General features: G+C 29.4%; 1 protein-coding gene across 1 annotated transcript in view; it reads right to left on the reverse strand.

Annotated features, from left to right (window-relative positions):
• SLO2 (slowpoke 2) overlaps positions 1–13,637 on the reverse strand; it is a 104,453-nt gene that overhangs the window by 8,075 nt on the left and 82,741 nt on the right. Inside the window, 8 exon segments of the mRNA XM_018453866.1 lie at positions 812–939; positions 1,032–1,137; positions 5,932–6,085; positions 7,557–7,718; positions 10,474–11,001; positions 11,296–11,335; positions 11,338–11,536; positions 12,320–12,517. Of these exon segments, the coding sequence (XP_018309368.1) occupies positions 812–939; positions 1,032–1,137; positions 5,932–6,085; positions 7,557–7,718; positions 10,474–11,001; positions 11,296–11,335; positions 11,338–11,536; positions 12,320–12,517 (1,515 nt within the window).

Here is a 13,637-nt window from a genome sequence, read left to right on the forward strand (position 1 = left end):
GGTCTCAGGATGATTGTCAAAATGTTGTAAAATACGATTCCCTGCCTGCAAATCTCTTCGTAACGCTGCTTGAAATCGGTTGTTTTCTTGTCGAATTGAAAATGATCCAGTCTCTCGCAATCTATTAAATGTCAACATAAACACTCTTCGGTTTGGCACTCTTCTGTTTGGAAATCGTCGTGCATATTCTCGCACCGCCTTTAAAGCATTACCGTTGCAGAAACCGTATACAAAAACCATATCAGCATATTCACTATTAGAATACGTACGCGGCATATTGCAAAAGACAAAATTCATCTACTGTTAAAGGCTTTCAAAGAGCGACTGACAAATTCATAACAGAAAGTGGAAAATGTAATCAAATATGTCGGTGCTAGATATGGCAAGAAATGTAAACATTTTTTTTCGATTTCTCTGAAACGGAGCAAAAACGAGCATATGTCTATAGGACTTTTTTTCTTAGTTTTTTACTCCTCTACACGCTCCCGAAGTTTTGCCATTTAATTTGGAAACACCCTATATATATACACGAAAATGTATGTAAGAGTTCTTAAAATACACTTTATATTATAAAAATGCAATTAATTATAAACGGTTTTAAGGCCATTAAAACTGGCGTTTAGTAACTCTTGCGTTAATATTTTGATTTAAAATAATATTTGAGATATTTTGAATCAAAGTATTAATATAATTGCAAAGCAACAACATGAATTTCTGTTTAATATATGAAAACATTTTATGAAGTTTAGTGTATAATACAAACTGTAATGTTTATCAATAAACAATTATATATTAATGATGCAATAAATACCTAAAATGTGCCCTCAGTGGTATTATAAAGTTATAAATTCCATTGCTAGCATAATCGGCTGCCAATATAATAGTCTTATTCTGCCAATTGTATTCTTTGGCGTTTCTATAACTGCAATGCTGGCACACCTAATAAAACAGAAAAAAGAATTACGAATGTAAGAAATCGTTACTATTTTTAAAGTTTATTTTTACTTTCTAATCTGTAGTGCTATACATACCTGAGCCAGCTGAAGGCAACAGAGAGGCTTCTTTTCTTTAAGAAGATAACACAAGGTTGGCGAGACTCCAATAAAAGGTGAAACTGGCGGAAATCCCTTGACAATCCTGTAATATTGTTAAAATTTGATTATTTTGCCCCAATTGCAGCTCTGTGTAAGATGGTAGATCGGCATCATGTTATCAAGCGTCAAATGTTGCTTGGAACAATCCAGTGATATTTGGAAAGATGATTATTGATATATAAAAAGAACAGACCTCAACTGTATTCCGATTCTGTAATTTTTAATGATAATGTCGATACACTGGTTGTTATGCAGATGTCATATGTATATGGCAAAGAAGCTATGCAACAACATAACGATACGGAACTGTCGTTAAGAGTTACAGAATACTGGAAATTAAATTAATTCTTTTTGTTTTGTATTAATATATTTAACTTAATATAGGTATATGTATAATAGTTTTCTATAAAATATACGCGCAAAAATATGTAGATCTTCCATGAAAAAAGCTCGAAAACTCTCTCGAACGTTATTTCCCTAGTAGCACAATTCATCAGCGCAACATTGGCCCAACATATCCCCAATGTATGCCAATGTTTAACCAATATTTCGCCAATGAATTGTGCTGCTCGGGTTACTGGTTTCGGGGGAGGGGGGTACTGGATTTCTTGAAAGCTGGAGGTAAGTCATTTTAAAGAGATGAAAGGGAGCAAATCGGTTTACACTATACTCTCGGATTTCGTCAGTATCTTCATGTCACGCGATTCAAACTATAAAGAGTTCAATATTGAGATAGTATCATGTTTGACCGGAAGCATTTATCACGCTCATAATATTATTGTGTTTGTAAATTACATAGGGGGGTATTAAAGTTATGCATAACTATGATTAATTACATTAAAAATATTTAAGAATTTTTTATGATAAAATTAACGATTGTAAATACAAGTTTAGTGTAAAACTTCAATTTTTATTTTTAACCTTTATTAATTTCTTTTTTAAGTAACAACAAAATTAAAATTAAAATTATTTATTATCCTGAATTAATACATATATGCTATTAATTGTATTTTATTACGGATTTGATATTATATAATTTTTATATATGGCTTGCGATATGTAATCAATTAACATTTGAAATATTAAATTTTATAACACGTATATTATAATATAATTCTAGAATTATTACAACAATGTTGTAATAATTCTACAATTATAGTATAACTTCTCTTGACGTCGAAATACTGTGTTATTTCCGATATATACTTACGACATCATTTTAACGAGCAAATCTCTAAGTTATGTAAGACGTACTATTTACATAAACTATATTATAATAAGTAAAATTAAATAAACTATATTATAATAAGTAAAATTAAAACAAATAAAATATATTTTAATAAATAAATAAGCAAATCAAATAGAGAAACGTGTAGAAGCGTTAAGTAAGAGACTCACCCTTTAAAGCTGCTGGACGGAAGTCGTGCGGCAAGACGGCAGTGCACAAGGATGATGCAAGAAGGAAGACATCGAAAACATCCATGAGGACATATAAGGTGTCAGGCAGGACAGCATCGAGCAGCAATTCAACGGCACCGTCCGGTGCCGTTAGTGAAACAGGCATAGAGACATTGAGACAGGATACATTGACCATTGATTTGCACGATTATACTTAAACGATCAAAGATGAATATAAACTGCAGTGCGACAAAACATTCGCGTTGCGCATAAAATCATCTGATCTATCGTGTTCGATACTTCACGCTTCTCACAATCAGAAAGATGGATAAAAAATATAAAATAATACAAATTGTAATAAAAAAATTCATAGTTGAATCTAACTGTGGGGACCTACTTTGAAGCTCTATATTATTTTGCACAAAAACATTCCAAATTTTCTTAACTATGGAGAGATATCAGAGATCATATTTACTGCTAGCTATATAGGCATAGCACTAATGCTACTTAAGACTATTAAAATAAAAAAAATATTAAAGCCATTAAAATCTTACTTAAAAAAATTTACGATGCCCGCGCAAATAATTCGCGTACAGGACGTTTTTCTAATCGAGCATTTAAGATAGCTCCATTGTTTTTTATGATATGACAAAATATTGAAGGAAAAAATTGTTCATTTTGAGAGGGTAAATATTATGTTGATAAACAAAATTTTTCTTTAAATCATATTTTTTCAGATTTCAAGATTATCGCGATATTAAGGGAATTCTAAATCAGTCTGATTAGCGATTCAGTAGGACTTACATACATACGATTTACGTGTCATTAACATATCACTACATACTATATCAATATCGCACGTACACATATAAATTTTCTTATTGATCCATCTCATTATTCTGCGTATAAAAGTATATTAGAATACAGTTATAAAAAAAGGATTAGATACTTTATATTGTTTGTCATAATAAAGTATAAAATATTTCGTAAATTATTGATTTTTTAATATAATTACCTTAATGTTTTTATATGCATAATAAGTAGAGAAATCATATTATGTAAAAAATTCTATTTAAAAAATGGCAATAATCTCGAAATCTTAAGAACTATAACTTTGAAAAGAACTTTTTGCTTATCATAACATTTACTCTTTCCGAATGAATAATTTTTCCTTTGACATTTTATTATATTATTAAAAACAAATCTATTTTAGATGCTAAAGTTAGAGAAAACACATCCTGTACATATCATTTATTCTGTCATCTCTAATAAGCCTGCGTTTATTCGAAAGTCCGAAAATACTTCTTATCTACTTCTAGCATGTTATATATAAATGATAAAATACACACATATTTTAATATTCTTTATTATTCACATAAAATTTTAAGAAACGCGTACTCTTTCTGTACAACAGACACATAATATTAATTATTACAAAGAAAGTTTTTTTCTCAATTAAAAAGTAGACACATATAAAATAAAAATTAGAAGGTAAGAACAAATGATCAATTAATTATAATGTCAATTCTAAGTAAATTTTTATATCAAAATTTAAGATAAAATTTTATTGTTAATATATCTGAAACTCATAATTAATGTTAAATCTTTCTGTTAAATCAATAAATGCTTTAAGATAACTCATAGATGTTTAGATAGGTATATAGACATGATAACTTTAATATTTTCTGCAATAAATTGAAAGTTCGTAATTGATAATTAAGGAAACAAATTTTTAATTATTTTATTATTATAAACATGTTATAATAAAAAACGGTAATTTGCAATTCGTACTAAAATATTATAATATTCAAAGTGGATAAGGTTTATGTTCATAAGTAAATACAGGCTCATTAGAGGTGATAGAGTAAATTACATATATAATGATTATTTATACGTCCTAAATTTTCAAATTAAGATTTAATTTAGATTTAATTAAGATTTAATTTTGAAACTGAGATTAAATTAAAATTTTAATAATATGTTATACAATTTTTTATAATTACTATAAATTTTAATAATTATACTATAAGTTATTCTATAAAATTTCAGATTCAAATTAATGGAACGATATTTTCTAATTGCAACCATTTTTGCTTATTGCGTAAAAGTTAGAGGGTGCAAATATAGGTCGTTTCATTACACTGTCAGCACTTACGCCCACGCGAACTAACACTAACTTGCTGACATGATCATGTTGTCGAGAGAACGTAAGATAAAGATGAAAGCATATCGTGAAGAGCCAGGAGGTACACAGCATATTCATATAACTCCCAGAATATACCTATGTAAGTATCCTATTTTTCGATGGCATAGAATTAACGCTACAATGGCTTCTGACGCGTCCGCGTTTTAACATGATGTGTCATTAAATTAAAAACGCGTCGAATCGTTGCACGGCTTTTATAAAAAAAATATGAGTGATGATGAGTGACCCCATCTTCAATGTAATTCAGCAGAGATTTTTTCAGAATTTCACGATAATGTATAAAATGAAATTTAAAAAATTAGTAGCCAAAAATATAACGTCATTATTTGTTCATGAGAATTCTACTTATTAAGTTTAAAGAAAATATAAAATAAAATTATTTCTAATAAATAAAATATTGTGCGGTTATTTCCTCTTTTTTTGTTAATTTCACAAGACAATTTCGATAAAAGATTCACTACAAAAGAAATCCAATTCAAGTCTAATGTGTGTGAATACAATTTTAAATACTAAGAATTAATTTATGCGCAAAAAAGCAATATCAATATGTATGTTCAAAAATATATAAATTGTATCAGAAAAGTGAATTGCATAAAAGTACTTTAATATTTTTATCCAATTTGATCTATGATACCGTTATATGTATGATACCGTTATATATTTATAAAAATAAAATCTAACTAATTTCACTTTTTGTTCTTTTTTAAAGAAATTTATAAAAATAAATCAAGAATTATTTTATATTGTAATAAGACTAGTACAAATTAATATTATCTATTAATTAAATTATTATAACATAATTAAATTATTATTTATTTATTTATTCATTTTCGAAAATTTCAGATTTTTCTTTAACAAGTTACTTATCTTTAGATGTATTAATAGTGTGCAGATACAAAAAATATAAAATACATTCAATATGCATAAGTATATAAGAGATACGTTTATAATGCACATAAATAAAAAATCCGTTGCACAAGACCGTATCATGCAGGTGCGCGAGACAAAGTGCAAAATTATTTGTCCTTAGAAAATTTTGCAATTGTGCTTAAAGTCGATATATTCACAACGTATATTAAACAATTCGGAAGAAGAGAAGAAAGGACAAAAAAATTCCTGCTAATAATTTTCTCTATCCGATTTATTTCTCAATAAGCTTCTTCGTGCTGTAGTATAGATATCCCTCGATGTTATGTATCACGATGGAAGACGAGAAAAAGACAAAATACTTACGCGATCTTCTCGCTTGGCGATCTCCAAGGAACATCATCATCCATTTCATCTTCAGACTCGTCAGCTTCGTGGTCTAAGGATTCTTGACCAGGGAGATGTAACGTCGAGCTTGTCAACATATCTGGTACTGGTAGAATACTTGGTCTTCTGCTTCCTAAAATATTGCCAACAAAATATCTCTCTTTCTCTCCCTCTTTAATATACGAAATATCTTGTTAACTTATATCGATACTTCTTTTACGTTTTTAAAATTTATATATTGTGCTTTATTATGATTTATTATATATAAAAAAATTTATCTTTGAACCTAAATGCGTTTAATATGATAAATATGTTGATTTATAGTATTAACTTAACTGATTTATTATTGATTTAATATTGGTTTAATTAATATTTTCTTTGTATAAATTTAAACGGCCTTATTACTATATAAATATTTAATACTTAAAATTATAGTTTTCTTAATTACGCAATTTGATAAATAGTAATTTAATTTTAATTCAATAGATAAGTAATTTATTGAATTAAAATTCGAAAATATATATAATAAATAGCCAGACATATATATTTTTTATTCAATTACAAAAAATTTTGGTTAAAAAAAGGCAACTTTTATTTCTTTAAAATTAATTTTACACTGTAAAAAGAAATGTGTTTTATTCTCGTCCCTATTTTTTAAATACTTAAAGATGTTTTAGTTTTAAATATTTTCAATAGATAAAACACTACGTGATTGGATTTAAAACGTATAGTGTTTTAAATCCAAACACGTATTATTTTGTCTATTTAAAAAGTTTAAAACTAAAACATCTTTAAGTGTTTAAAAAATGGAGTCAAATATAAAACATTTTAATATCTTAAAATTAAACACTTCTTTTTTCAGTGCACTTAATATTAAAAATTAAGAATTCATTATAATAAGAAGTAACTCGTATTCAATTATGTTTTATTTTAGGAAAATTCAAAGCCATGAAATTTTAAATTTTCAGCATGGGAACAGTATTTAAATACTTTATGAAGACATTTAATTGACAAAAGAGTATGTTTTACCATATCTTAAAAATATTATACTTCAGAAAAAGTTTGTTTTATTTTAAACAAACTTGCATACTATATGATAATTTTATTTTGATCGCATCAACTTGAGATGAAGAAGGAGGATGTTAGCCAACTATTTAATAAATAGATATTTTAATTTCGTTAGTATCATACAAACATTGATGTATAATACGAACTGCATAACTATTTGTTAAAATAACTGCAAAAATAAAAATATTATCAATGGAAATACAATTAAAAGCGCTTCAAACTAATATATTTCACGCAAAGGTATATCAAATGCACAAGAATAAATTTTAATAAAATTTTGTTCAACATTATTTTAAATGATTTTCAATCATCAGTTTTTAAATTTAAATTATAGAAAGATTATAAGAAACTAAAACAAATTTTTACAAAAATGACAAGCTATAATATTATAAGATCAGATAGCAAAATTTTATATTTGACACAATTTTTGTTTAAAAACTTTCTTTTAGTATACAATAAAAAAAGAGTTAATATACTTTTTTCTCTAATTGGAAAGTATTCTTTGGTGCATTAAACGACTAATAAATAAAACTGACCTCTCCTTTGCATTAGAATTTCTGGACTAAGCAGATTTGGATTCGGATCGAGAGATCGTGGCACATCAAGATGATTTCCCGTGATAGGCGTTTGTGGCGTCGATCCTCCCTCTTTTAAGCATTGCCTCGAATCCCCGAATCCGCCGGGATCGAGATAAGTCGCTGTAACATATAAGATTGACCGCGATGAGTGATTCTAATATCGAAATTGATCCTCATAATATTCAATGGTCCTACGAAATTGCGGATACGTCAAAAGAAATGTCTTCATAATAGCCGATAAATGTTAATAAAAGAGACATAATGTAATTTAAGAATGGAAATAATTCGATAATTCTGTGTTGAGAAAAGGAACGCTATTTCATACTCATGTGAAGTTGCCCTCCAATTTTTGAAAAAATTAACTTTCCATTGTTCATTCGATTGCTTATCATTTGCATATGTATGCACATTTTGAATTTTCGTTTGCACACTTCTGGTATAAAAATTATTAAAAGTTATTTTATATTTCTTTGTTTTACATACAAATAATCCTATACTTACATATTCTCTCAACACTAAGCATTCAGTGTCTTTTACACCAAATCACGTAGTAATATATATCTGTATACTTTAGTGTTTTATGTTGTAAAAATTTAAAAAGAAATAAGAATATACCAAATAAGTCTATCCTAAATAAACATTTTTTCAAGATTAACAATTTTTTGGCATCAATAGCAAGTTAATAGTTGTTTTCCATTTGCACACAAGTGAAACTGAGTCTGAAGTGAGCTAGTATTTCATACTCAAATTAATGACGTCATTATTTGCTTACTTTGGTAAAAAGTTATCACAAGACAACACAAGTTCATATTGTTCATAACCTCACTTTTAAAGCGAGATTACGAGACTCACTAAAGCACGGTCTCGATCTTGTGCAGATTGTAGGCAACAACTCAGTTAAATCTCACTTGTCAGAATGCAAAAGGAACGCGCATTCAACTGAGTTATGACGTCACAAGTGAGAATTATCTGAGAATCGGTGTAAAGCAACTAATCAATTGCATTTAAAAAAAAAATTTCTTACTTTCAAATTCAAAGTTAATACTGAAACATTTCTTTTAATAAAAAATAATAATAAATAAAAAACGTTTAAAAATGAATTCATTTATAATTATAACTGAAGCTTGATATCTCTTCTTAATTTAATAAAATAATTGTTTATAATGACAAAAATATATATTTAGAAATTATTAATTTAATTAATACTCTCTATACTCGTATGAAATACAATTTCTGAGATATTATAATATATTAAATTTTATACAAATTTTTATAATCATTTATGTTCATGTTTATTTCAATTCTTTTTTTTTCTATTTTTACTTTCTCATATTTTTGAATATGTTGATTAACTGATGGCATATTAAATTATTATCTTAATGCGTATCGATTATATCGCAACCGAAATCTATATGGAAGATTACCTTGAATGCCGAACATAGAGCTCGTAAAAAAGCGAGCAATATTTTACACTATAGCTTTGCAGTTTCTTATTCAGAAACTGCATTGAAGATCGTTGATGACGACTGCTGAATGGTGCATGAATAGTATATGCACGCAGATTACACATAAAGCGATGTACAAGCATAAACCACATCAATAAAGGCATAAATGAAGAGGAAGGAATGGTTCGACATTTCAGTCGGTTAATTTTTGGTCAACGCTTATATAAATATTTAATCGCACGTGTGATTCGATATGCCTTGTTATCCCGAATCTTCCACGTAATTTCGCTTTATATTATAATGGAATAGCACAAAGTGAAATTTAAGGTCAAAAAACTTTGTGAACAAAGTTATAATTCTTGTGCAATTGGTAAATCTTTACGTTAAGTCTACTAATTATTTAAATTATTTATAATTTTTTTTAATATTAATTTATATCTACGTATATTATAAGACTAATATTATACCTATTACTTATCGATAGATTATTATTAACAGAATTTATATTTTACAATGTTGTGAATTTCTATAAATGATAAATGGAAATATTAATATTTTAAAAGAATTTGTAATATATGTACATCAAATTGTTGCAATTTTTTAATTAATAAAAAAAATTACTCATAAACTTGCATTGCAAAACCACTGTTCCTTCTTTTTCTAAAAACAGTGCTCACTATTTTATTAATTATTACTGCGACTTTACATTCACAGCTGTAAAGCATTATGTTTTATGTATGTGTACGTGTATGTGTTGTGATGATATACGAACACTTAACAAATACAAACGTTATAGATAACTTTTTAAGCAATATTTAACAATGCCTATTAGTGCAACAAATAAAAGTGCTAAAAAAAGATATAAATCTAAGAAATTGTTAAATATTTTCATGTTCATACCATTTGTGAACAGGTGCTTATTTTGAATCATTGACTCTTTGTATGGAGCAGTTTTATTCTGAAATACTTTTGCTTCAAAACTTCGGTTTTAACATTGTGATAACTTTAATAATTTCTAAAAAAATCACTTGGAAATAAAGATATTGGCTTTCAAAGAGCAAAATTTTTTAAATCAAATAAATAATAAGTAATTCAAATTTAATTATTAGGTATCAATCAGGCCTGATCAGATTGTGTAAAATTTTCCGTTCGTTCATAAAAATTATATTAGAATCTTCTTAAAATCAAATTTTTGAAATTTTTTGAGTCTATAGCTCTACTAATTAATCATTAGTAATTAATCTATACTATTGTTATCTATATTAATATAGATATCTATATTAATTATTTTTCCAAATTCTGAATATCTTCAAAGGCATGATCTGACGAACTAATAATATCGTACTTTTTAAAGCGAAATAAGAGAGATGAAAGTAAAAATTGAAAAAGAAGAAAAAGAAGAAGCATAGCGAGGCGCATGCGACACTCACGGTGGACATTGGATGCGAGTAAGTTGTAGTGTTGGGTTGGTATGGGCGTGCTAGGGAGGACCTGCAAAATAACCTGCGGTGGCAACGGGGCCCTGTGATCTTGGAGACCGTTCGATCGGTCTTGCACACGGGGCCCCGTGCAGGTCTCCTGTCTGCAGAGTGTTTCGCTCAGCGCAATGTTACAACTGTTGGAAAATCGTTGGTGCGCGTTGGCACCGTTGCTCATTGCTGTACCGTTCCCATCACCGCAACCGGTGCAGCTGGTCGATATCGTCGTGGTGGTAGTCGTCGTCGTTGTCGCCGATGTTACCCCTGTAGAATTCATGGTCGCCGTTACAGCGTTGGTCGTCGGGGTACTCGTTGTCGACCCGTTATTAGCAGATGTTGCGTCCGTCTTTGTTTCGACGATCACCTGCGTTGCCTCGCCAATACCACCTTGATTATTCGCGACCACGAACGCGGAATTTTCCTCTTTGGTGATGCTCATGTAGTAGCAAGTATCGGTCTTTTTCATTATATGTCGTGGTCCTGCGTACAGAAGTATACAATTGGCGCACGTATTATGTGGCGGCCTTTTATTACATATTTATAAAATTTAATCAAATTATTTAAACATTTTATTTTTTATTGTTCCTTTTTTTAGTTATTATAATATTTATAATATTTCCTGATGTATAATTAATCATTTTTCAACAAATTGACAAAAAATTGTATAAAAGAAGGCAAAATATCAAATCGAAATTTCAATGTCTCTTGTTATTCAAGATCTTTTCTTATTTATTTTTTTATTTTATTCAAGAAATAAAAAGCTGGAATAAGTACCCAAGAAAAAGGAAAGACACCGGTAATGTGTCGCGAGATTACCAGGATAAAAAAAACCGCCGGTCTGACTGCGACAAGCGCAACCCCGTATTTCCGGTGGCTGTGGAAGGACGCGTAGGTGAAAGATTTTCCCTCGTACTCTCCGAAAAAGCGGGAGTCGCCGAGAATTATGTGATAAATCTCGTTGCCGGAACATTTACCATATAACCTGTGCCATTCTTCCTGTGATTGTTGACCTTCTCTGTCAAGAGAAAGATTTCAATTCACAATTTTTCCGTCTTTATGTAATCTTTATACTACGTGACGTTCAAAACATAAAATTATACAGAGTAAACAATAGTATAAAATAGGGATGCACCAGATATCTAGAAAGTATCGGGTATCCGGTAATATTTGGTACTTTTTTTACTATTCGACCGGATAGTCGGATATCATTAATATCCGGGAATATATCCGGTTGAAATTTTATATCATTAAATTGCTGATTTGTTATTATATAAATGTTTTAGAAATGAGTATGTATGCATATTTATAATGCCATATTAATATCGTATATATTGTTGCAAAATTACAATTCTTTCTCTACAATCCTTCTTCTGTTTTTTTTTAGAAGACAGTTTCCCGAAATCCGGGTTGGATATCCGACCGGATATCGGATATCCGATATCCGGTATCCGGTAATTTTACGATCTGATGCATCCCTAGTATAAAATAACATATTTCATAGCATATTATTTTGTAAAATGCATTGCAGTATTTAATAAAATTTTAAAATCTCATATATATATATATGTATATTTGTAATTTGGTAATATATACATTTCATCGTATTGAAATTAAAATTAATCCTCTCATTATATATATGTGTGTGTGTGTGTGTCTAAAGATTAAATAAATATTGAAATGTAGAACAATCAATGATCGTATATACTACAAAACGTGCATGTGGCTACTGTATGGCTAAATTTGTATGGCTAAATTTGTATCTAATTATGCTTTATGATACATTTTGAGCAGCACTTACTGTCCCCTAGATGTGTGTAGCAACAAGGTCACCAACGTCGATGCGCCGGGACATGTGCAATTATTTGCCAAAAGGGCGTATTTAAATTCATCCTCGCACACCACGTGCTCCGCGAACTTCACGTGGAGCTTGTTTTCCGGACGGAAGATTTGAACATATTGAGGAACGATGGGCGCAAAATCTTTCACCGCCCATGATCTACAATTGTCAAAATCAATTTTCTGTGAGATTTAAATGCAATTTTTTTTTCAAATTATTCAAGATAATTCTGTGCTTAATATGGAAAAGAATTTTTTTAAACATATATATTTTCAACTCATATATACAGGGTGTTTACAAATTAAATGGCAAAACTTCGGGAGCGTGTAGAGGAGTAAAAAACTAAGAAAAAAAGTCCTATAGACATATGCTCGTTTTTGCTCCGTTTCAGAGAAATCGAAAAAAAATGTTTACATTTCTTGCCATATCTAGCACCGACATATTTGATTACATTTTCCACTTTCTGTTATGAATTTGTCAGTCGCTCTTTGAAAGCCTTTAACAGTAGATGAATTTTGTCTTTTGCAATATGCCGCGTACGTATTCTAATAGTGAATATGCTGATATGGTTTTTGTATACGGTTTCTGCAACGGTAATGCTTTAAAGGCGGTGCGAGAATATGCACGACGATTTCCAAACAGAAGAGTGCCAAACCGAAGAGTGTTTATGTTGACATTTAATAGATTGCGAGAGACTGGAACATTTTCAATTCGACAAGAAAACAACCGATTTCAAGCAGCGTTACGAAGAGATTTGCAGGCAGGGAATCGTATTTTACAACATTTTGACAATCATCCTGAGACCAGCGTTCGGAATGCGTCGGCTGTATTGGGAGTGTCACCACAAACAATTTGGCGAACTGTAAAAGGAGATAATCGCTATCCCTACCACATTCAAAAAGTGCAAAATTTATTACCTCAAGATCATTGGAACAGATTGAACTTTTGTAACTGGTACCTTCAGACATGCCACAATGATATTTTATTTCCATCTAAAATAATGTGGTCAGATGAGGCAACATTTACCAGAGGTGGAATAATTAATCAAAGGAATTATGGGCTCATCAAAATCCCAGGTCTGTTAGAGAATACAAATTTCAGCAAGAGTTTTCTGTTAATGTCTGGCTTGGAATTTGGAACGACGTTTTAGTGGGACCGTTTTTTTTACCTGCAAGATTAAATGGGGACCGTTTTCTAAATTTCTTGGAGAATGAATTTTCTGACTATTTAGAAAACATCCCATTACAACAACGTACTGAAATGTGGTTTCAATTAGATG

Source organism: Mycetomoellerius zeteki, unplaced genomic scaffold, assembly GCF_001594055.1.
Source record: "Mycetomoellerius zeteki isolate Tzet28-1 unplaced genomic scaffold, Tzet1.0 scaffold415, whole genome shotgun sequence".
Lineage (NCBI taxonomy): Eukaryota > Metazoa > Arthropoda > Insecta > Hymenoptera > Formicidae > Mycetomoellerius > Mycetomoellerius zeteki.